Here is a 26,323-nt window from a genome sequence, read left to right as displayed (position 1 = left end):
GTCCTGCACTTGGGTCACAACAACCCCATACAATGCTACAGGCTTGGGGAAGAGTGGCTGTAAAGAAGTTGCCCAGCAGAAAAGGCCCTGGGGGTGTTGGTCAACAGCCAGCTGAATGTGAGCTGGCAGTGTCCCCAGGCAGCCAACAGCATCCTGGCTTGTATCAGAAATAGTGTGGCCAGCAGGATGAGGGAAGTGACTTTCCCCCTGTACTTGGCACTGGTGAGGCCACACCTCAAATACTGTGTTCAATTTTGGGTCCCTCGCTTAAGAAAGGCATTGAGCTGCTGGAGCATGTCCAAAGAAGGGCAACAAAGCTGGTGAAGGGTCTAGAGAACAAGTCCAGTGAGGAATGGCTGTGGGAACTGGGGCTGTTTAGCGTGGAGAAAAGGAGGCTCAGGAGAGACCTTATCGATCTCTACAACTGCCTGAAAGGTTGTAGTGAGGTGAGTGTTGGTCTCTCCTCACAAGTAACAAGTGATAAGACGACAGGAAGCAGCCTCAAGTTGTGCCAGGGAAGGTTTAGATTGGATATTAGGAAAAATTTTTTCACTAGAAAGGTTTATCAAGCATTGGAACAGTCTGCCCAGAGGAGTGGTTGAGTCACAGGTATTTAAAAGACCTGTAGATATGGTGCTTAGGGATATGGTTTTGTGGTGGATTTGGCAGTGTAAGGTTTACAGCTGGACTTGATGATCTTAAAAGTCTTTTCCAACCTAAATGATTCTATGATTCTATATTGCCCATTTTGAATATGCTGCACACAGCTCTTGATTAAGACAAGCTGTTTGGACAGACAGAAGTGAAAAATCAGAGAAAAAAGTCTAGAGATTTTCTCACTTTGAATTTTAAATTCTGTAAATTTTGTGTTTAGGTGATGCTACTAGGGAAAGAAGTTTCTGTATACAGTGCACTGACTATTTTCAATAGGAGACTTTTTGTTATTTTTTAAATCAGAAAAGTAACATGAAGACCGGAGTCAGTGTTGTAATTGACAGGCAGACCCAGGATTTACTTCAACTTTAATCACTTAGAAGTTACAACTCTACTAGTTTAATCATGTAGGCTTTCCTCATACACAGTGGTGAAAAATATATGGGAGAAACTGAAGTCTCAGAATGACTGTCGCTTCATAGCCTAAGGATATCATACCTACATATTGAGCTTTTAGATGGACCAAGTTAGCTCAGAAGCATCTCACCCTCACAGAACACACTAGTGAATCTGTTAATATCAGGATGAATTTTCAGTATTCATAAGAGCCATATATTTGCTCCAGTAACAACATTAAGCCCCTTATTACCTGGACATGGCAAATAATGAATTGATAGTACCTGAAGACTGTGGTCTCAAAAACCTTTAGCAAAATGGAAAGCTTAGGTTATTTTTATAGTTGGCTTTTGCACTAGATACAAAAGATGTTCTCCAAATGCTGGAAAGCCACAATATCAAGTAATCACTGGGTATACACATAAGCATATGAAAATTACAGGAAATGTAGGAAGAAAAGGATGGAAAAGGGCAACATAGTTTGCTGCATGATTCTGTCTCAGCTTTATTTAGGACAATAATACTGGCTGCATCACCAAATTAAGAATTTCATGGAAAGAAATAATGAAGCCTCAAAAGAAAGTCTTTAGATTAAATGCATGCTATCTACCAGACACTTAGCCATATATTTCATTCAAAGTTTTTCTATAGATTGATACTATGAACTCATTTTCATACGATGCAACATCTGTGTTTATTTTACCGAGACTGCTGGAATCTTAAAAATAATCCATCTGAATTTGTGTCATACAAACATTTTGGTAAAGAAAAGTTGACATCTCAGAGAAAACCTGAAGATCTGTAATTTTTATATGTAATGTATTTTCTATATGTGTTTGACTGCAACAGACTTTTCTTTAAAAACAAGCAACAAAACAAAACAAAAAACAATGGTTTTGTTTTGCATTTTTACCTACTCTATTAGCTTCCAATGTAAGAAAGTTTTGGTGCAGAACAAATACACTATACAGAAGCACAGAGATCTCTCTTACCTTCTGGCTCCCTGATCTTACGTCCCGCTGCAGATTTTCGTAGTACACTCCGTCCTGAGTTGAACAAGCTAGTTAACTCATCAAGGGGACTGGTCAATGACCTTGAGTTTGTAGGGCTGTATGGAAATGAAGACGATGAATTTGAGTTCAATTTCCTGTGATCTGCTCTTGCCACCTTTGGGGAGTAAGGTAGTTTGGAGAATGGAGAAGATGAGCATCCAAGTTGAGCAGGATTTGGTCTCTGAGGTATTTTTGACAGATCTGAGTTTGTACTTGTTTTCCCTGTATTAATCAGAAAACTAGCACAAGTCTCTGGAGGAAATGCAAAATGTGTGGAAGCCCGGTAGGAAATAGGAGGTGGTACAGGAGGAGGGGGTGGGGGGAGAGGAGGAGGTGGTGTGGAAGGAGGAGTCACTTTGCTGGAAACACTGAACACAGCCAATCCTGGAGATGCTGGTCTTTCATTCTCCCCTTTCTGGCTTTTGGAGTACTGTGGTGATAACGGACTTGAGCCTTCTGACTGCACAGGGTATTTTAGGTTGGTTTCCAAGACAGGAAGCTTTTTGACTTCTAGTGGTGTTAGAGGTGATTCATCAGAAGCAGGTGAACATGTGACAGGGGTTGGAGGAAATACAAGAAGTGGTGGCCTGTGGGGGAGCAAGTTAGGGAAAGGGGCTGGAATGTCACATGAGTCTTTATAGATCAAAGCTGCATGACAGTTTCCATCCAATGTTCCATCTTCAGTGTTAACATTTTTCTTGCTTTCAAACAGCAGAGGAGGAGATCCAGTCACTATTGGAATTATTCCATTACCATTGCTTCCTTCTTCTGGTAGAAAATACTTCATTTCTTCATATACAGACTCTCCTTGTTCTGGACTTTCTGCTTCAGCAGAACTGCTTTTCATTGCATTCCCTACCATTTCAATATAGACAGGCTCATTTTCCTCTTCTTCCTGTGACATATAGAGACTCAACACACCGTGTTGTGGCCCATCAGCAGAAGCTGCTCTCTGTACTGTCACAGTGTCATAACTACCTGGTTTAGCTACTGTGCTTGCCTGTTTCACATCCCCAGGCTTTTGGCCAGGTATTTCTTCATAGGAGCCACTAAGTTTCGTATTGGGACTTCGTTTTGGTTTTCTGGGAGGTATTTTTTTCATGGTACTGTAGTCATCACTGTGTGGCCTTGGACGGGTCAGTACTAGGAAAGTGAAAAAGGTTTGTGTTATTAACAGATCAAAATCATTTTTTTCTCACACAGATCTAGCACTTTAAGCCTTCAAATATTGCCCTTATAGTTTTAAAATGAGCAGCAGTCACCAGCACAGGGATTCAGTCAAAAGCACAAATATCTCAAGGAATGAAATACAGAACTTTCAGCTTCCGAACCACAAGACTTTGCTACCTTGGCATATAATCTGCTTTGGTAATCTCTATTGCCACTAAAAGATGCGAATTAACATGTGAGGAGATATCTTTTGAATCCAAATGCTCACTGCAAGATCTGTAACACATGGAAATATATGCTTGTTATTCCTTTTGCCCCAAGGAAGACGGGCATGCTTTTAACTGGGAGTTTCAGCATGGTGCTACTTTGACACACGTTATTGCCAGTAACTGAAGTATCTCCCTTTTATGTAATATCTATAAAACTCTATTTATAGGCAGATATTATGCCTATCTCTCCCTCTTTTGTGCTGCAGGTGTGGAAATAATTTATAAAGTTAGGGAATCCCATAGCCTAAGGGCAATTCCCCAATGGAATATACAGTTAACTAAACTAGATATCTTTTCACAGCCTCCAGGCACGTTTGGAGCGGACAGACTAGATAGCTAGGTGATTGATCTTTTAAGATCAAAATTAGATGGTGAAACTCAGAGCTGGTTTTGGACAAAGACTAAGGAAAATGACATAATTCTTGAAAAATAAGTTATACGGCAGGGAAACTGGCCCTATTGTTTCATACATATGAGAAGAACTCCAAAGTTGTTTTGTGAGTGTATAAAAGCATTAGTGTTAAGACCAAAATACATATATCAGTTGTCTTTCTTTCAAAAACCTCTGCTAGACCTTTTTGGTTAAATCAGTCATCTCTTTCAGAGCTGGGCACAGAAAGCCAAAATCACCACAGAGCTCCTTAAACCATACTAGTTTAAAAGTATATTGGACACAGTTCATCTCTCCTTATATGGAGCTTGAACAAGCAAGAAAGAGGTAAAGAAAAACGGACTCGCATCTCATGAACTGGACATGAGAACAGTACTTATTTTGCAAGAGGGAGCTGCAAATGTTTCCATCCATTGTATGTAGGATTAGAGAATGGTTATACATAGCTTTCAACACAACCTGAAGGATCTTCCCTGATAAGCATAGAGGATCCTTTACACAAAGCATGACAAGTCAGGCTTATCAAGGAAAAGCAGAATACATTCCTTCCCTTCATCTTCTACTCATTCATTTCAAGGGTGAAGGAGAATACAACAATTGAACTCAAAACCTTTCTATATGCACTATAATGCATTGAGCTTTTGGACTTTCATAGCACTTTCTTTCTAAAGAAAAAAATTACTGTAAGCAAGTTATGGCACAAACATAAACCACTGAATGAATAAGTTATTCATGTGAACACAGAGAAAAAGTAGGAGAAAATTTAATGTTTGACTTCCTGAAATTCAGGATTTGAGCATTCTGTTTTAGTGATGCAAGATATTTTAACATACAGTTTGAGAGGTGAAATAAAATGGTCAGGGGGGAAGAGTAGCTCAAGTTGACAGATCATTTGTCTCTAGAGGGAGTTCTGCAAATGGGTTTTGGTTGTTGACAAACTAGGCAATTAGAACACATGAGCATTATTTGCTGATTTGGAAACAAATGACAACTTGACTAATTTTATTTACTGCCACTGAAATATTTCGGGAAAGCAGGACTTTTCAAAGGTGCTTGACTGTGTTTAAAAGGATCAAAGTGAAAAGAATAAATCAATAACCTAGAGCACCATTTGCGACTGTTTCTTCCTTTATGCCTAACCTTCATTAGTGGTTTCCTTAGAAGCTGCCGACAAGCAAGCACTAACAGCCTCGTATGAAGCGCTCAGTCGTGTGTTAGGGTCCCTCTTTGGTTTGGGAGGAGGCTGTTTCCTTGGTGATGGCAGGCTATTGCTGTCATCCATGCTGAACACAGAGTGCAGGGAGGGGGATCTGATGGATGACCCAGCCGCAGAATGTACCAAGCCATCCACTGCCATGGGGACAGGGACGGAGCTGGAATGAAAGTGCTTAGGCGTTCGACAGCCGGCAAAGCTGTCCTCAGAGACCTTCCCACCCTTGTCTTCAGCTCTGAAAACACAGAAAAGAGGCCCAGATGCATTATTCAAGCGACAACAATGAACCTGTTCATGCAAACATAACAACAGCTTTTTGGTAAACAATCTCACAACTCCCCTGCTGTGTGGAGGGGATGTGTGCAGTAATCTTCTGACAAACAAATCCAGATCAAGCTGCTAGCTTTCTTCCATTTCCTGTTTCATGATAAATCAGGACACCGGCCCTTTTTCACACAAATGCAGCCTTCCTTAAGCAGTTTCATATTGTTGATCAGACATTCACTGAATGAATTGTTCACACTTTGATTGTTACACACAATCAAAAGCTGGGTTTTCAATCTGAATGATAATTTCTGGGAAATCCATTTTAATAGAAAATTACTGAGGCAGCAAATGCTGAGCCTTTATCATTATTTTCTAAAAAGACAACTATAAATTCTATTTAGATAATGCAAATCTTTAAAATATTAGATGACCTTTTCAACTGTCTGCTTGAACTATTCCATCCAGATATCTATATATCTTCTTGTTTAAGCTTAATTATTAGCTATAATCTCAATAATATTAATTATGAAATTATGCTTAATTATTTCAATTGCAGTTTTGGAGTTTTACTTATTCCAATTTTTTCTTTTTTTTTTGGCTATTTCAATATGTATTGAGAAATTATGTTTATCAGCTGCTTCCAAAAAATTGATTTTTAACAAAAATTTTTCTAACATTTTATTCCTCCAAAAATCAAAACATTGAAAACCTTTTAACTCAGAGTGGTAATGTATTAGATAGAAGATGTCTATACTGTAATTTTACAAAAAATCCCTGAGCATTTTTTTTTTTAAATTGTATTTCTGCATGGCAAATCACCAGCAGAGCTGGAATTCATGCACAGGATATAGCCAGCTGCCCATGTAGTAAATGAAATAGCTAAAGATGAAAGCATGGTACTCAGTGGATAATTTGTTTTCACTGTAATGTTTAATTACAGTCTTTCCTACAAAGGCATTTCCTCCAATATGTAATCACTGGGATATTGAAGCTAATTAAGCAGATGCACTGCCATTTTCACTTTAATAAAAGTCAGTGACAAAAGCAATGAAAGCAAAGGGAATTATTCTGGATGAAAATTAAGTTCCTATGGAAAAATAAACATTTACATGTCCAGCAAGTTATAGACACATTTATAGTATAGACACATACCTATTAACTGCAAAAGCTACCTCTGCACATTGAGAGGTTGTCTGAGAGCAAAGAGATCAGGGACTCAGTTCCTAAAGAAAGGTTCTCCAGCATTTGATGGATTTGTAAAATAGGTATTCCTGAAAACTCAGATGGGAGTTTAAAAAAACCATATTCGCCTATTTTCAAATAAGAGGAAAGAATCCTTCTCACAATCAATCTACCTAGTTCAATGCATAATCAGGATTTCTCAGTCTGGACTTTTTTTGTATTTTAATGCCTTTCTAGCTGTTTTTCATTACCTTGACAATTACCCAATGTTGGAATTTTAACTTAGAGGAATTTTTCTTTTGTTCATTTGGTTTGATTAAAGTTCAACTACAATCTATTTATTGTAGAATTAAAAAATATTTATGTAAAAAATAAGTGCCTCAGAGACTTGAATAAGTTCCTATAAAGCTCAGTGTCCCCTAAATAGGATATTAGGGGTGTCATTCAGTTTCTAGACTAATTACCTGACATACAGAAAAAAATAGGGCTTAACGTTGATTCAGGCTGTGTATATACTTGAGAACCCTCTTGCAATTCCTCAGTCATTTCTATGACTTTCTCAGCAGGGAAGGAAATCACTAAAACTGAAGAAACACTTTAATTCTTCACAGTAGATGATTTCTTATCTTACCTTTTGTGGCCTTCTTCTGGTTTGTTTCTGGAGTCTAACTTTTCCCTGTGGTAAGCTGCATTCATCTCATTGCGGAGCCGGTCATTTTCCCGAGCAATGTCAGAAGCATTTTGAATGACCAAGGCGTCATATGTTTTCAATCCCATATCCTCAGCGTTCTGCAAGAAGCTTTTGATTGAGGTGACCTCTTGTTGTTTGATGCTCATCTTCTGTAGCAAGCGCTGGCGAGCTAGAAATCCTCTTACAACTGCCATAACAGAAGGAGAAAACATGGACCAATGAAAGACAACTAATTAATTGGTGAATAACTTAATATTACTGTGTGTTCATCTGTATATACAAGTGAATCAAGTTTGGTCAGTCTTATACAAAGAACAAAAGAAATGTGATGACATACAAATAACATACTAAAATGGAACTCTTTCTGTTTTCTGCTGTCAGTGCTAATAACAAAATATTGACAGTAAATTAATTCATGAATTTGAGTTATGACAACTCAAAATGTTTACTTTCATTGAACATTATTTTTTACTACATTACAGCTGGAAACTTAGATGCATGCTACAGATTGTGAAAGCATGCATTTATACTGGAAAGGTCAAAAGATTGTTTGTTTCAGAATAATTCCCTGAATAAACGATTGCACATTCAATGCAATAGCAATTAAATGATTGTTTGCTTTTGGTCAACTTTAAAAAATTCTTCAAATATTTCAGTGTACTTAAAAAAAAATCAAAATCAAAACTGAGAAGATATTTTAGTTTGACATAAAGACCTTTTGTTGCTCATTTCCTCTCAGCAAAAACAATTAGATTAATTTAATGCAAATTTCTCAAATGTATCTGTCACATCATGTCTGCATTTTTCAGTTTAAAGTTTTCATCTGCATTGCATCAGCTTTATGTATCTATTAAGCCTATTTTTCACATTCTTTGTCAGCCTCATGTTGGGAGAAGATTTTGGTATATCTCCTATAATAGCTTTCTGTACCACTTTCCTAAGTATGCACATTCATACAACAAATTCTACCCAACCTAAATACCACCTAGTTCCCTGAATTTTCAGAAGTACCCAGCTGATCAGAAACAAAAGGCACAGGGACCTGCATGGCCACGATGAATTTGGCACCAATTTAATCACTCCACCTGCAACAGGTGGTATTAATATTCTGAGTGTATGTTTTGGTTTAGAAAGAAGAAATATGCTAACTGAAGGTGCTTATTTGTATGGGGATTTTTTAGTTCCACAAGATCTTGATTCTTTCCAGATCTAGAATCACTGCTGTGTACCTTACAGGGAAGAACCTGTTTTATAATTACTCACTTGTTGCCTGAAATATTGGTGATTTTCAGTACATCAACTTACATGTATCAAGATAAGGTCAAACTTCATGCTTCCTTATTATGGTTATTCTCATTCTTGTCAACTGAAAGCTTTTCTTAAGTGAAGTCAGCAGGCAATACCCCATATAGGATATTTGTTTGAGTTTTGGGGGAAATACTGAAAATGTTAATATTAAGATTGTAAGATAAAAAAATGCTAAAATGCACTAGGCCTTTTTAACAATGCAGTTAAGTCTTAGGAACACTGCAGAACAACGTTAAATGACAAAGAGTCAAGTTGAATTAATCTAAAGAGAAAGATACAACTAGTCTATGAATGTGAAATGTTATTGCATAAAATAAACAGCTAAACCAGAGGGCAATGTAAGGCATTTTCTATCATCTTCTATGTCCTTGTTTGAGTATTTAAAATATCTTTTTTTTTTTTCAGAGATGCTCTGTGGCCAGCTGATGAAATATAAGAAATGTTAACATTAACATACCAATACTGATCCTATTTGCTGGATTTGGAAACATTCAAGTTCAGGTACTTTGAGATTATTTATAATGGACAACTTTGAAGGTTTACATTTTTATAATCACAGCCAGTCACGCCATTTTCAATTCCTTTAGTTTCATCCTATAAAATCTGACTTCTTTAAGCCCTGAAACATTAATGCACTTACCCAGTTTAGTTGAAGAGGAAACTAATAGTACAGTTTTTTTCTGACAATTTTATGAGTATTCACATTGGATATACATGTTATTGAGTCTGAATCCATAATATTGCTGTTGCAAAGGTCATGAATACATGCATAGAACATCATCAGAGTTCACTGCTCACAAATATGAAAAATTCAGAAGAGCTTAATAATCAGAAATTGCTCCTTCACTTCTAGTGTTTTCTTTAAACTTACCTGCTGCAGAGCAGATAGGGTATTTGACAAATGGTTAAGCATCAAATCCTGGCTGACTTTGGAAAAAAAGCCTGTATTTTAAAGTAACATTTTTACAAGTGTGTGTGTGTGTATGTGCGTACTTTTACCTTGAAAAAAAAAAAAAAAGGGTCAGTAACGCCACTAAGGTTGGTTAGGAAAAGGAAACAGAGAGGTCAATGCTCTGGTAGGATTGCTAGCAGGCATGAGTGATGCAGAGTAATCTGCTAGGATGGCCCAGTAAAATGATATCCAGTACAGCTAGCTGTAGCATTTAGATATTGTACAGCTACTCTGAACTATGTACTTTCATCAAAATTGAGATGTTTTGAAGAAACATTCAACAAAGTTTTGTCAGGAAGGGTTGGCAGATAGACACCCGTCTTTCCTTTTGCACACATTTTCATGAACTGAATTGCTCAGGTTTTCATTAGAAAATGGACATTTCACCACATTTCTTTTTCTGTGAGAACGTTTGAAAGATTTTGTCTTCAGTTCAACACAGAACAAAAAGCCAATTTCATAACGTTAAAAACTGCTGTGAAATGAAACTGTCATCTCCTAGACCTTTACTGCTCAGTTTCATCTACTACTGTATGGGTATTGTCTTCTGAACTTGCTCCTCATTTATGTAGATTTAAAATAATTCTCTCTTATGAAAATTAAAATAATTGAGGTTAGCACCCAGAGGGCTGAAAAATACCTACTCCTTTACAGTTCATCTAAGGATAAGGATCAGAATAATAAAAATTTGAGTAGACCATGGATCTAGGTTATGTGAGAAATGTATTACCTATTGTATATACAATGTATTGAAGTTAATTCCTAATCTACGTGAACTCTGATGGAAAAAATTCAGCATGATGGACTTTCCTACAGTTACAATTTTCTCAGTGATTCAATATGGTCAAAAGTTCCCATATGTAGTTCTCATACCTGTGAAAAAAAATATTACAAAGTCCCTAAACTCACAGATAAATTTTTAAATAAAAAGTGCTTCTACACATGCTTTCACTTTAGTTTGACCCCTTTCTTTCCCTCTGTAAGTTAACTTTCAGGATAACAGAAAAAGACTTGGATCGGGTTTGCTTTGTTTTGGTTTTCCCCAGATTTATGGGAATGCTGAAGGGATTGCTAGTAAGACTGAGTTAAAAGCAGTAGATAATTTTTGCACAAGACCTGTTTTTCCTTTAAGTCCACATATGGATATATATTACATTTTAAGTCTGATACAGAAATTATTGACTAGTTTGGCTATTAGTCAATATGATATCAAGAGTACTTTAACTTCCAAAGCTCTTTGGATGCAAAGGGTGAGGGGACAGAAATGTGGATATGCAGCAGGACTGATACCATTACTCAGTAAGCATCACCATCCTGGTAAAAAGTCTATGGATCACAATTTGAGCATTACATAGGAGCAATGCATAAGTACCTTATCCTATTCCCAAACTGTCAGAGATCTTTGACATGCTAATTCTGCAAGTTTACAATTGTACCTGTTTGCAAAGGGCAGCTTATTTCATGAGCTAACATTGTGAAAGGGGTGTCTAGCTAGTCTTTACTCAGGCAAGTTCCCGATTTTCTCAGGTTTCCTAGAATATGAAAAACATGCAGCTGAACCATAGCTTTGAAAAAACCTTTGAACACATAGTTTTAGTGAAAATGACTTTTCAGGTTAGCCTAATTAAGGAGGGCTAGAAGCAAAACCAACAGATATTTTTGTAAGGAGCCAAGGAGACCTATCATCTTCATTCTTCAGACAGGGTTTGGCAGACATCTTGTTCTCTTACCTCTGCAAAACATGGTCATATCTAAGGATGTTTTACATTTTGGTGTAGGGTTATACTAAAGCACACTGCAAATCAGACTGTGAAAGGTAAATACTTCCTTTCTTTGTTAAGTCAGCATGAGAAGGGAAAGAGGATAAATGACTATTGCTTTTCTAAATGTGTAAATACAACAGGGTGATTCACACAAAAAATCAGGCCCCAGTTATATACCCAGCTGAACTGTGACCTAGGCTGTCACTCTCCACATTAATTCCTGAACTGCTACTATTTTGATTTCTCTTGCTTCAAGATTTCTCACCTTCCTCATTTTCACGATATGCTCACAGTGAAGAACAGATAGTTAAAATGAAAGGGATTTTTATATTCTTAAATCTGAAATATTACAAATCTGACTAAAAAAATCCCAAGATAAGTCTTTGTCTTTTTAATTTCCTTTAGAAAGGTGATAATGGGAATTGTTGCAGACATCAGCCAATTAGATAAATAATGCATTGTGTGAAGGAAGCTTCTTCAAACAAAGCAATATTCACATCTTCAACAGTTATTTGAGATTTTGATAGGAAACAGAAGTAACAGGAAATCAGGAGGCAGTGAATAATAACTCCTTTTAAAAATGTGCCAAAAAATGTCAGTGTGACCTTAGTAAAAGTGCAGGCATAAAAGGGGGCAAAAATGCCTAAACATAAAATACTAGCAGCCAAATACAAAACCTGTAAGAAAAGGGGAAAAAATAAAGACAACTAAACATATTAAATTATCAGCTTTGTATTCACTGTTGATATATTTGAACACCTTGCAATTTTCTATCATTGTAACCTTATTTGATTTGCAGGAATTTAAAGGTGATATTAATGCCTTGAAAAATCACTGAATACACTTGAAAAAGGAAATAATGAAGATCCCCTAAGTTTTAATTACAGTCAACAGTTTGTCATAAAATTATGATTGACAGACAGAAAGTGCAAGCATCACCAATGTTAATATCATCTCAAAAAATCTGTATAAGGAGTTAGATGGAAATATGTCTGTAGGGAATTGTATAAAATACAGCAACTATTCCAGGAGGAGAACATTTTTTTGTTATGCAATATTCCGTTTAGTGTACAAAGAAACAGCTCAGGAATACTTGTTCTGTAAATGTTACCTTTTTGGCAGGTTATAATTTTCTTCTGAAGCTGAAGGCAGAAATCGTTGAGATGGTCAGCTTGCCAGTACTTAAGAAACACTTTTCGGACTCCTATCTAGAATACAAATAGCAGGGAAGCCTTCATCATCAACAGAAAAGGCCAGGACGATGACAGGCAAATAACAATAGTATGTATACAATCCAGCTAAGGGTTGAGATTAGTTCTACAATTTAAGAACAGTACAATGCCAATAGTTGTACAGAGAGGTAGTATCACTTGGTTGAATAAAAGACGTATTTGGAAAGGACGAGCAAGTTGTCAGGCACACAGTCTCCCTTCAGTTCCAAAACCATACAGAACAAATACTATAACCTTCAAGTTAAATACAGGTTGGAAAGAAAGCATTCTGAATGTAATTGCGCTAATGTGTTAGACAATGTAATTGAAAATAAGGTTTAGCTTTTATAAAACAGGGGGATGTGGTCAAAGAGAAAGGTGACAAGCCGTAAACCCAAATGGAGCAGAAAATGGTAACAGATAGCTGCCATCTGTGGAACATGAAGAATTTAGCCCAAGTTGGCAGATGGGAGAAACTCACTGCCATTAGGAGTGATGATTCCTAATGTCCAGTAAAATTATGAATCCTAGTTCCCAGTCTTGCCTGCTGAAGCTGTACTGCAGGTCTCCTTTTAGAATTAAGCCTAAAAAGTCAGAGATGGAGGGACTCATTTGTGAAAAATAATCTCGTAAGTATTGATTGAGAGTATGAGGTTATTCTGGTGCTGACTTGTTGCTTGGTTTAACTCATCTAGTTCTTGAGCATCTTAACAATGATCATTAGATGCTCTTCCCCCTTTACAGAAAAATTTAGCTAGTTAGACCAAAAGAAAACACCTTCCTTTTGATACCTTCTGAACATGCTGAAACAATTCTTAGAAATTCTTTTCTGTATAATCTTCAAAAGCATTCCTTTCTAATAGCCTTAAAAAAACCCCAAACCACACACAACCTAGCTACTCTAAAAACAGTAACTAACTAAAAAAAAAAAATATAAGTAATAGCTTTCTTTATACCATTTTCTTATCAGGAATTCTGTAGAAGAAACTTCCTCTCACTACTTCAAAATAAAAGGACCAGTATCAGAGAACTGTGCTATCCAGTGAAGATTATAGCTTCTGTCTAGCTATTAATTTTGTATGGTTAATAGGCATAATGATTAATTAATACAAGACTGGCTGAAATTGCAGAAGTTCATTCCAACTCTTGTTTGTCTGCAGCTCACAAGTTCATTCTTTTCTCATTGCACCATCCTGTTCCACTGTTGTGTTTTTTAGCATAGATCTGGGAGACAGGTATCCGCAGGGAAATTCGCATACATTTTCAACTAATTGTTTTTAATCCAAACACTACTGTCAGATGTACATCACTGGTAGTGATGAACTACAGCGAGCCAGGACATATATATCGTGTCTAAACTCTACTAACAAAATTCAGAAATGATTGGGGCACATTTTTGTCCCTTGGCTTCCCTTCTCTCTACTCTAGAGAGAAACTATTTTGAATCAAATGTTTTCTGAAGTTTGAGCTGACAGACAATGATGGTGCAACTGTTAATCTTTTAGTTAAAATCAGATGCACTCAAATGGCGAAATTAGAATGCTTTCTAAAATTTTTTTCCATTATTATCTCTTCTCCCAATAAAATAGGCCTTTTTGTGTTATTGCAAAGTGAGTGAAGGTAAGGTGAAAAAAAGACATATTTTACTTGTCTTGACATTGTAAAAACTCATAAATAGGGAATAGGCTTTCTTTGCATGGTGGAAAATGCCTGGAACAGCTATTTTAGAAAACTGTGCAGCTACAGAAATACTAGTATAACTTAGCTGTTCCAGGGTAGCTCCTCTATTCAGACCATCTGTTCTGGAATAATCCTTCTGCTTATAAATTTGAATTATTGTTCCAGAAAAATATTACCTTTTCCTAGATCCTGTTTCTACAAGGGTACCTTGTACCTTTCTACCCTGGTTCAATGGTGTTTTTATAGTTAATTAATAGATTATCATGAGCGATGCCTTCCAATTTTTAACTTCATGTTCATCTGAGGTAATATTGCTGAGATCTCATTGTGCTCTCATACTCTACTCTTAGGGACATACTCTCATCCTCATTTTCTTGCCGGGTGACTTCCAACAAAAGTTTTCATTTCCTGTGCTTTCAAAATTGTCTCTTTGCCTGCTTGTCTTAGTACTCTGACTTCCTTCTTCATCCATCATCTGTTCTGGGATCTGCTTCTTTCCCAGGGCTTGATAAATTTCCTTAGGAATCTTTCGTCTTGTCTTTTCCTCCTTATTTCATTAAAAATTTATATGAAAAAGAGGTCAACTACCTATGTCTTCAGTTTAAATTTGCTTCTCTTTTAGACATCTAATCCTGTATCATGAACAAGCAAACTTTTCATGGTTTCCCAGAAAACCATGTCCATTTTCTCCTCTCTTCCCAACAAGTATTCTATTTTTGTGCCTTGAACTTTCTTTCAGGACACCAGAACTCCACCTTGACTCCTCCCACCATGTGCACGCTGTCACTAAACACTGCAAATTCTGTAATAACTGCTCATCAAACAACTATTTTTTCCATCCATCTTGTCAAAACACATATTGAACTTTCCTTATTACTAGCTTTGGCTACTAAACCCTCCATCTTCTTGCTCACATCACCTTAAATCCAGAATTCTTCTATAAGAATAACTGAATTATTATTCATATGGTTAACTGTAATTAAATTATCATGAAGTTATTATAATTACCATTTGTATCTGAGTAGCTCTCAGACAACCAAAGCCTGGATACAAATACTTAATAAAATCATATTATTCCACTCTGATTACATTTTCCCTTTATACTCCACTGTTCCTTTCCACAAACCCTCTGTATCATATAGGAACCATTTTTTCCCTCTCTGTCTCAGGTCTATGACAAATCATCCACTTTTTTCCTCATGTCTGCCTCTTTCCCTCCATCCCTCAGAATGCTTGTTTCTCCCCTTACTTCCTCACTGGAAGTCTCTAAAACATAGGGAAATATTATGGTGCTCTGACAGTAGAAAAGGGGATGAAAAATTACATTTTGAAAGCTTAAAAAAGCCCTGATTGCTAGCAATGACCATGGCAAAATTAACAACCACATTCTTGATTAGTCTCATAATTAACACACTGGTCATATCTAGCCTATATTTCAAATGTGTAACTTAACTAAACATCAAGTTGCAATTTATTTTGCAGTGTGCAGTCACAAAATCACAGTCAAGACAATTGCTCAAGCTTATGGTCAGTTTAGCTACAAGTGTCTGGCACTGCAGGGTCACAAAGCTAGCTAAGGGACATTCAAAGCATTAGCGTTCTTTTCTCTTGTCCTACACCCTAAGAACAATATACATGTAGTTATTGTGGCATTACTTATGCTATGAACTTCATTAGTAGAAGCCTGCTACAACTTTTAAGTGAATGAAGAAATACAAAATGTCAATACAAACTAATTTTTACATTCAGATAAAAGCTATTTAAAGACTTTACATCATATGCCAGGTCTATTGAGAGCAGAGCTCTAGACAGAAGCATGTATAGAAGGAACTGCTATAACACATTTGATTATGTCAGTATGGCTGGAGATCTGTGTTGCTCAGTCTTTGAACTAAATCTGATACCTTCTAAAGCTGACTGAGAACAAGCTAGTCTCACTGCCCTCTGTACAGTTCTGGTGTTCAGTGAAAGCAATAATGCTGAAAAATGTTGGAATTTCGTATGCCAGATATCAAAACAGTTTTTGAGGCTGCCACCTGTCTTCATTCTGGTCTTTTCTCTAATCACAAAACATTTCATGCTTGCTTAGGGGAAAAAAAGGTTAAAATGTTCTTCCACTAAAGCACTCACTTTTCAATACTTTCTGGACTACAAAGTGCTCTCATCTGAGTCTGAAATTTTAATGTCATTCAGACTCCTGTAAAAGTAAACCATCTGTGAATTACAGTCATAGTTATTTTAATTAGAAAAGCATTAGGGTTTTAAATGTTATTTTTCAAAATGACACATTTTTTAAAGATTAAGTAAAGTTGTCATTGATGACTACCAAAGCTTCAATTACTGCCACAGGCCTCCTTTTTTTTTCCTGGGAGGAAGGAGAAAGGATGGGAGGGAGCTGTTCTTTCTCCCTTTCTTCTTCTTTTTTTTTTTTTTTATTTTTTTTATTTTATTTTACAGAAAAGGTGTAGGATGTAGAAGTACAGACATTCAAAACTATGGAATGGATGCTGAGATGGTGTGTAGGTGGCATGGAGGCAGTATTAGCTCATACTTAATAGGTGTCAAGGGAATCTGTAAAGCTGTTCTTTAGTTTAAAAAAGGCAATTTGTGGGAGTGCTGTGTGTTTCTGGCAGTACTTTCAAAATAGCTACCTACAAAAGACAGAGAACTATAATCTAATGATATTTTACACAATGACACACATTTTCACAGTGCATTAATGAAATGTAGAAAAAAGCCTTAAAACTATTGTAAAATGTGTCTTTTCGCAGTGTACATGTCTGCAAAAATATTATAACGACAAACACATTTACAGGGTACCGATCTTTTACAACGACTGAAATGTTATTTTTAAAGGCTTACTCTCTCTGTTTTATTTGCTAGCTTTTCTTCACACATTTTAAGAGTCCTCCTTCATCTCTGGCAAATTAGTGACCTTGCACCATGGTACATACTGAATAAACCTATAGTTAAGTGTAGATTATATACGGCCTTAATATAAAGAATGGGAGTAGTCCACTCACTGAAGTGACATTAAGCATTTATGTAAGCACTTGTCAGGAGTTGGACTTTAGGGAGAAAAACTGTCATTCAGCTCTCTGGACAGGGCAGAAAAACGGTCGTTCCTTTTCCCAAAACTGTACAAACCTCACAGCTCTTTGCACTTGTGAGGCATAAAAAGGACAGACTTACCTGAAGGGAAGTGATGGGGAAATGTAAGATGCATGTAAGAAATACTCAGTGGAGGAAACCCTACCCTGGTTTTATCTTATGGGATCTCTGTACTTACTGGACCTATCATTCTAGCTTTTCAAAATTACAGGAATAGACATAGCACCAAAAGAAACAATATGAAAGTGTCTCTCTGCGTGAACTGAGAAAAAAGGGCAACAGAGCCAGCAATGGCAGAGGAAGTAAACTCTGAGATAGGGGATTGGAAAACTAAACCCAGACAAAGAAGGAATTAACACAGGGACCAAATATGAAGTATCTAGAATAGAATAAAAGAGAAGAAAACAAGAAAAAAGTGTCAAGATACAAGGTGTGGGAAGGTGGGGTGCGGCAGAGAGAGATGAAATCCAGATTTGAGACATCTGGATGAAAAAGATATCAGAAAGTTTGCGAGACTAGTAATCATAAGTAAACCCTGAAAGGGGGATGGAGAGAGGGAGGAATATGTTCTAGAGGGAAAAAAAGATAGAAATAGGAACCAAAAATAGAGGTTTGTGTTGAAAGACTGAAAGCTTGTGAGCATTCTGAGGTCAAAGTGAACCATCCATCCTATTCTCTGGCCAAGGAGACAAGATGGACTTGTATATTGTGGCACAAAATAGCTGCTGAGAAAGCTTGCAGGTGGTGGCTGGCCCAGGCCAGACTTTTGGTAGCACTGGTGAGATCCAAACTCACTCTGTGGAGATTTCTGATACTAGCAAATTATTTCCAAAATATAATGGGATGATATAATGGGACAAAGATATAATGGGACAATGCAATTTTGATGACATAATTCAAAGTATGAGGAAAATATAGACACTGGTGTTTTGATCATTTACCATCAGTCTGGAAACTGCTCCTGGGATTATTATTTTTTTTTAAATGTGATCTTCATAATTCACTTAATTTTAAAAGTGCCTAAAATAAAATGGACTCTTAAAATAAGATATTCAAAACAAAACCAAAACTGACTTCCAGTACAGTTAAAATTACTAAATGACAAATGAATAAACTGGCCTATGTTTGATGAACACTCAAATTTTTCCTACTTGAGGGGAAAAAAAAAGAGTTAAGAAACCCTTACATACTACATTGCTTGCAAAGTACTCCAGGACTTTATCATACCATGTATAAAGCAATTCAAACTTCAATATAGTGCGACCACTTTCATTTTAAACCAAAATAAACATTTCTGTTTAGAAAATAAAAGTCCTGCTGAACAGAGCATACAATTTACATATGTATGATTTCATATACTTCTGCTCATTTCTCTGATTTAATCATATGCCATTTATGTTCTGTACTCTTCTATAAATACATATTCATAATGTACATTTCATATATTTCATAAATATACTTTTCCCAGAAATGACTCTGGTATGTTAATATTGTATATTAATATATTGAAATAAAAAATACTTGAAGACAGCTATATCAAATCCAATAAATGAAACACCTGTACATCAATAATGAAATATGGTTCTCTTTGTGACTGGCAAGAACTTTGGATCACAATTCATTTTCCTTCTGCAGTTCTAGAAGACTAAAAGAATTAAAAATCTCTAGATGGACTTATGGGATTTCTCTTTATTGAGGTCTTATTCTCCACTTTAACACCTATTTTGAGTGGAAGTTTAATAATACAGCTCCACATTGGTATGGATCATTTCTCCAGAAACACTGCAGGCTCCTGAAACAACTTTAGCAATGTCTGTAGTTGCAAAAATGTGAACCGGCACTAACACAACATCTATCTCATGCAACGACCTGATGCCGATTTGGAGCTTCATAAAAACATTCTGACTGACTTTCCTGTACTGCTTATTTCATACCTGATGAGTGTCTGGATCATCCCATTCAAACTTAAGACTAGTCTTACCCTCTCCAAAATAAGTGATCTCTTGTGTTCAGAATTCAAGGCTACTGGTAAGAAGGAATCATTGTGGACTAGAAGAAGCAGGCTAAAAATTAGAAAGATAAACTAAGACAAAGATTTTATTAGACATTTTTAAGCGTTGCTAACTTTTAACCAGACAAGCATTTCTAGCAGTCAAACGCTGAAAGATTCACTTTTAGTAAAGTCTGGCCTTTGCAGCACATGTATTTAACAGCTGCACTGTATAGCAAGAGTAAATTAAATTGATTTTTTGTTTTTCTTCTGGTATAATGTAAGTTGTTTGCATTTCAGCAAGCTCCATCTGAAGTAACTGAGAAGGGTTAATTGCAGACTGCTGACCTTAGCTAAACAAAATGTAAAGCTCCAAGTTTTGATGAGAAAGCTCAGTAAGCTATGAGCTAACTCTCTTTTATTGAATTTATATTTGCAAGCTTAACAGTGTGAGGAATGATAATCCAAACAAATGAAAGTTTCCTTATGTCAGTAAAAAAAGCCAAGGACTGTTTGTGCCCCGTACTTCTCCCAAAGCACAGTAACATTTGCAATCTAGTCATGTTATTGGGATAGTAGGCTTTGCTTAGCTAATATATCACTGTATGACAATAAATGAACACAGCACCGAAAATGTGGGTTTCCTAATGTAAAGGCCTTCAGATGTTCTGGAGGGCATGAGATTCTTCTGCTTTACATGTAGCAGCCAGTCCTTCCACTCAATTTAACTCTGAAGTTGCTACATACCATCTTGCTCCTTCTAACATCAATAGCAAAACTCTCACTGACTTCTCCAGGGGTTAAACAAGTCTATTACTTTCACTCTGGTGTAGGAATGGTTTGTTTTGATTTAGAAATCTGATTTTCTCTTACATTGGGTGTGCTTGAAAGTCACAGAAAATAGATAAGCTTGTCATGATCAAGTATATATTTAAGCTGAAAGAACACCTTATCTACGGTATGTACAGAGTCAGGATGCAAAAACTACCTTTCATTAGTAAGTCTGCATTTCTTTAATCCCAGTAGCTAAGCTAAGTGCATGACTGAAACTGCATGGTATGCCAGCTTCAATGAAACAGCTATTTTATTGCCCTAGTTTAGTTATCTCCAGCTCAGCTTACTCAAGTAACAGCAACATTTCATAAACCTATCAACATTTCCTTGATAAATAATTTCTTCTAACACAGAAGCTGCTGAATCAAGCACCAGACACTGGCTAGCTTATAGTGTTTGCTCTTATGCTCTACTAAATAGTAGAAAATAAACCAAAATTTAATTTTGGTATTGGATCTTCTGCATTTGTCCTCCATTTTTAAACGGACTGCAGTATTTACAAGAGATGAAAGAACTTGTTCTGTGAGTAGGCTCCAGAGTTTGTTGCTTAGTTGGTTAAGAAAACACTCTCCAAGCACAACTTACATGAGAAATAGAAGATAAATTGTCAGGCAGGAAATAAATACAAAGAAACCGTTTTCTTTAATCGGTCTTGGGCTCTCACTTCAGAACACAGATTTACTTTCCCCTCTCCCACGTTAATATCACCTTTCACAAAATGGTATGGTGAGGTACATTATTAGAAGGAAGTTAAATAAAGCATCATCTCAATTTGCTCAGCTAGTCCAGATCTTTCTTTTTCCCCTCTGCTGAGGAGTTTATTGGCAACCTCATCCTCTGATGATGACATATAAGCAGGAGGTTTATTTCAGATGTGTGTTGCGTTTTCCTAAACTTCACCATCTTTGATGAGGATATTTTAGCTATCTATTTTCTTGGTCAATTTATCTACCCGAATGTGCAACAGCTTTTCAGGGAAATGCAGGTAACAGTGTTGGGGAAGACAGTTTCTGACTTATTCATGAACCTCTGAATCAAATAGATTTTCAGTTCCAGCAGTGACTCATTTGAAGTAGTTACTGCTGACAACAGTGGCTGAATAAACTGGTTATATGTGTAACCCCCTACTTCTTGGATGATTTTTAGTGATGCACTATAGATGACTCCTTTCCTCTGGCTTTGCTAGCTGACATCATCCTGGGAACATAATTCCTTTTTTTCCTTCTCCTTCTTCCCCCTCCTTCTCCCTTTTAAATTGTTTTCTTCTTTATTCAGAGTCCTCTGCTGTAAAAGCATAGAGGAGGGAACCCATGACAACTGCAGATTGTATAAGCTTCCTCATTTAGATTGTTATTTAAAGTTCAACTTTCATGATTAGTCAAATGAATCAAAAAGATAATTGAGAGCGAGAGATTATGTGACACAGTCATTAGTCACTACTGCTGATAGTTGTGTATATGGCTTTGTATAACCTATACAAAACGTGTCAGTGTCAGGCTTTCATTCACTGGGCATTTGTCTTTAAGAAATTGTCTGGACTTAGAGTGAATTTTCTCCTAGATTTTTCTTCCATGATTATCCTCTTTCTATCTGTTTGTCATAGCCCTCTGTGGCTTGAAAAAGGTGTAAGGAGGAGGTCACTCATTTTTTCAGACCTTGTTCCTTTAGCTTAGTCTGTTGCCATGTGCTTCTTAGTCACTGAGTGACAACGGTATAATTCTCACCTCCAAACCCTCCTATTCCTTTTAACTTATCAGTGTTCCCTAAGAGTTTTGTTGCGTTCTGGTTTGAAGGATGGTGCATTATGCGCTGCAGTAGTTTTGCACACCTGTCTTCTCCTGGTGTTAATGAGATTCTGGAGTCAGAACCTCTAAAATCTGTTTGAGATCACAAGCTTCGGTCCTCTGCATGATGGAGGGATCCTGTTTTGCAATTTCCTTTTTATATTTTTGTCTTTCAAGGTTTCAGACTTGTTTTCAAATGCCAGTCACTACAGAATCACTTGTCTTGAGCTGTAGGCTTTCACTGACAACCAATTGCTTTTTTTTCATGCTATAATGCTGTTACTGGCTGCTGCGGAAATAAACTCCATAGGCATCCTGCTCTGTGTTTCGTGACCGGAGCACAATATGCAATTACTGTTACACAGCTTTTGCCCAATGTCAAGCTTGTAGCCCCACACAAGTTCTGAAGGTTAGTGGTACTCAGCTGCAGGCACTTGTAAGCAAAGTTACAGCTTCTAGATATTAATGATTGTTTTTTATAGGGAACCTTGTCGCAAGGGTGCAGAATATACCCCAGAACTGACTTAAGAAACCTGAGTAGGGAAAGCAAGTCTATTTTAATATTGTTATCTTTTTCAGGGTCTACCTTTTTGCTCTTTGCTATTGAGAGAGTGGGGCTATACGTGGCCACTACTTACTTTAGTGACTAAAAGGGGACTTAAACAGTATTTTGAACAAAGAAAAATTTTCTTACATGTCCAAGTGCAGGTGATCATACATGTGTGCTCCCATCCTAGTGAGGGGCCTACCTTTTTTCCTGTTACAACTAAGGAATCTGGGCCACTGAGAAACACCCATAGTGCAAAGTCCAATATAGTCCTTCATAAACAGTTGCAGAAACTTTTTCTGGGCATCTTAATGCTTAGAGGTTATACATGAATTAGAAGGCCTATGTTAACACCATCCTTTAAACTAATATTCCCAAAGTAACCTATAGGAGTGCCCAAAGCACTGACCAGTCCCTAAACTTCATACCTGTCCCTGAAACTGGTCTGGATAATCTCTTGCGGAATAGATTTCAGTCCTGCTAGGCTGGGAAAAGACCTGAATTTGAGGCTTATACAGCCTGGGAGAATACTCTACACATTAAGTCACAGAAGCTTCCTTTCTGTACAATAGTTTATATAGTGTGCAAGGAAACATAATTTTCCTTAGAAATTGTATATGTTAAAGAAATCAGTCCTGCTCAATTACAAAACTACCCAAAGGAGATGACTGAGTACTCTGGACAAATGGAGACATCCACCTTGCAATCCTCATGCTGGCAAGGATTAACTAGGATATAAATAGGGTAAGGAGATACGAAGTTGAGACCTTCCTGTTCAGTGTTTGACTTATTTTTTCACTTTATTTGATGTACAGCAACACTAGGTACTTTGGTCTATACCTGGATTAGCATTGGCACTTGAAAAAGAATTGACTAGATGGGAAGTCCTAAGTTGTTTTGGACCTCCCCAGTTATGACAGTATAGCATTTACTATGGGATTTTATATAAGGAAAACATGAAGGTTTTTTTTTGTAATTCAGAAACCATTCAAACACTAAAATGTGTAGACCAGTTACCTTTAAAAACCTGGATGCAAATTTACACAGTGTACATGCTTAATTGAAATCTTTTCCTTCCCACAAGAATACACTGATTTTTTTGACACAACGATCACAGCTACTCATATGCTAGAAAACTCAGAAAATCAGTTTGATTCTATCCCAAAGCATATATTAAATGTCAAAAGAATATACTGCTGCAAAGGATCTGGTGGCTTGCCACAATGGAAGTGACTCAGCTAGCTTGTTTAAAGAATGATATTTTAATTGCTTTGTAGATCACAAACCTGCCAGCCTTGTAATTTACACTGCTGAAGAACAAGACGACATCTCTCCTTGGCAGACAACTTCTTCTCTCCTGCTGCTGTATCAGCCAAATCTTTATACCTAGAAAAATCATCAGAAGTAGAGTTATTCTAATGTTGACTTGGTTGATATCTTTGCAAAAATTGTCAGTTTTCCTCTGACTCTCAAATTTTTGCTAGCCAAATTGGAAGCTTAGGATTCTGCTAAGGGTGAAGAAAACAAAAAGGCAAATCACTTTAAATCTTGTATATTATTAGACATGACCTTGGTTAATAACAGCGTGGGACAAATAATGCCTAAAACCCAGATTTGCTTCCTGTTAGTTCTTTGGATGCCTCACTGAAAATCAATGCAGAGAGAATGCAAAGCCTCACCAACTGATTTCACTGGTACTGAATTGGGTCACTGAAAGGAGGAAATTATTTTTTCAGTATGTGTCATATGACATGTGCCTATTCAGAAGTAACTCGTAAGAAAGTGACATTGATAAAAATGTTTTCCATCAGTCTGAAATCATATTTTCTTCATTTTGAACAAAAAATCTTACAGCAAGGAGACTTTAAAGAATTTGATCAGTTTACACTATTGGAAAGAAGATCAAGAGGAGACGATTATAGCATCAAGTACCCTCAAAGCCAGAAAATGCTAGACATTAAAGGGATCTTTGATGTACCAGATAAAAGAACTAATGTAGGAAACTTAAGTCATACAAAGTCAAATAAAGTATAAAATTCAAATTTTAACTGTGGACTTACATTGCTAAAGAAATTGATTGATTTCATACACCTTGATGCTTCATATTATTACTATACTTTCTTGAAGGTATTAATCGGTCTAGATCTGACTGAATGTGATGAGCTGGGATGCTTTTTCATTGAGAAAAAAATGTTTTCAAAAGGAAAGATTTTGCAAATGTGTCACTTTTGATTAAACTCCCAAGGAAACAGGGCTAAGTTTTGAAGTTTGCATGCTAACTATATTTACTGACATTTTATTTGGTTCCTTAACAGCTGAATTCACCTGTAACTCTGGTGCAACCCAAAACTGTGCTGTCCTGGGACCACTCACACAGACCATGGCGGGCAAAGCTGCAGGGCTGGAAGGACTCCAGGGACATCAGTGGTCCCAGGAGCTGGGGCAACTCTGGAGCAACATCTGCAGGCAAACTGCTCTAAGGTCAAATTTCACCTAGATGTCTAGTTTCCTGGAGCTGCACAGACCCTTGGGTATCTCAGCTCCTGCAGTCTGGAAATGTTCTCTGGTCTGGTAGCAGTCCTGCTGAGGACACCATGGCTAAATCTATACTAGTAAATGAAATGTTAGAGGCATTATTTCTCTGGCATAGAAACCACCTGGCAAAAACCCAGCCTATTTATTAAGTATTCTACTATGTTCTATTAAATTCTGTCACCTTCCAACAGAGTGTAACCACATCTAAGGTGCCTTCTGGGACTGGTCACTAGCCTGTCTTAATTTCCAGATTGTGCCCAGTTTGGAGGAATGCTGGTTCGAATGGGTCAAAACTTCACTAGAGATCCTTTTAGTTAGTCTAACACTCCAGATTAGCAGTAGAAACCTGTGGATCCTACTTTCAGACTAACTTAACTAGACGTATGGTCATGGAGACATTTGTTTTATGCACTGCTATTAAGGCTGGGGCCACATCATTTCCATACTTGTATCAACTGAATTCTTAGAAATCATGGAGAATCAGAGGTGTTAGAGAGACAACTGCTGGAAAGCTTAGCAACTGCTGACTGAAACAATGATGATTCAGCATTGACTCACAATGCATGAAGTAACTGCAAAAGTGGTCAGCCTGAAACTCACTCACAGCAGAAACCCAAATAAATGTATTTAATTCCTGAAACAGAGACAAATTAAAATGTAAAAGTTTGAAATTCTAAGTTTGGATCAGATTTACTTTAGATCCATCTAAAGCAAATCGCAGGACTCAACACAAGGATAACCAAACATTCTTTACAATCTGTACTATACAGGATGCCAGACAAAAATGATCCACTGTTTTCCCCCAGCTTTAAAGGTTTCTGAAATTCTACCACATTATCCTGGAAGTCTAATCAGAGTTCACAATTCACTTCTACCCATAAAAACAAGCTCAATCTTAGAAAGAGAGGATGTGCTAATAGTTGTGGCAGCAGAGAAAAAGCTAACTATGGAAATTTAATTCTGCCACAAACCCTCTGTGAACATAGCAAGTCATTTGGAAGACAATCTACCTTTCCCTATGTTAGACACTGAAGAGCTACAGTCCTAGCTTGAGTTAGTCTTCTGGTTCTCAAGACTGTCTGTGAAGATAGGTATTTCCATGGGGTGACTTGTTCTATGAATCCTAGATATTTCTGTTAAAATGAGAAGAGATTGCCCTCTGGAGGTGCCTTTCTCTAGTGACCATAGATGGACCCAGAAGACAACTTCAGGCTGCTTGCATTCTGGATGGCTGAGAGAAATTTCATATTGAGGTCTACTTGTCTGACTGACTTATTCATCTGCAGAGTAACTAACAGAGGGACTAACAGAACTTCCTTATTT

The 26,323-nt window shown here is 36.9% G+C and overlaps 1 protein-coding gene across 5 annotated transcripts in view; it reads right to left on the bottom strand.

The window, feature by feature from the left end:
* MYO16 (myosin XVI) overlaps positions 1-26,323 on the bottom strand; it is a 395,602-nt gene that overhangs the window by 47,051 nt on the left and 322,228 nt on the right. For all 5 annotated transcript variants that reach the window (XM_032997101.2, XM_032997107.2, XM_032997106.2 and 2 more), the window contains 5 exons: positions 23,752-23,851; positions 12,420-12,516; positions 7,226-7,472; positions 5,073-5,380; positions 2,043-3,245 (listed from right to left, as the gene is read on the bottom strand). In XM_032997101.2, coding sequence (XP_032852992.1) covers positions 2,043-3,245; positions 5,073-5,380; positions 7,226-7,472; positions 12,420-12,516; positions 23,752-23,851 — 1,955 coding nt within the window. The remainder of the gene's footprint in view (positions 1-2,042; positions 3,246-5,072; positions 5,381-7,225; positions 7,473-12,419; positions 12,517-23,751; positions 23,852-26,323) is intronic.

This window comes from Tyto alba, unplaced genomic scaffold, assembly GCF_018691265.1.
Source record: "Tyto alba isolate M040663 unplaced genomic scaffold, T.alba_DEE_v4.0 Super-Scaffold_45, whole genome shotgun sequence".
NCBI classification, from domain to species: Eukaryota; Metazoa; Chordata; class Aves; order Strigiformes; family Tytonidae; genus Tyto; species Tyto alba.
Note: the sequence above shows the minus strand (reverse complement) of the source record. Positions and strands in the feature narration are given on the sequence as shown.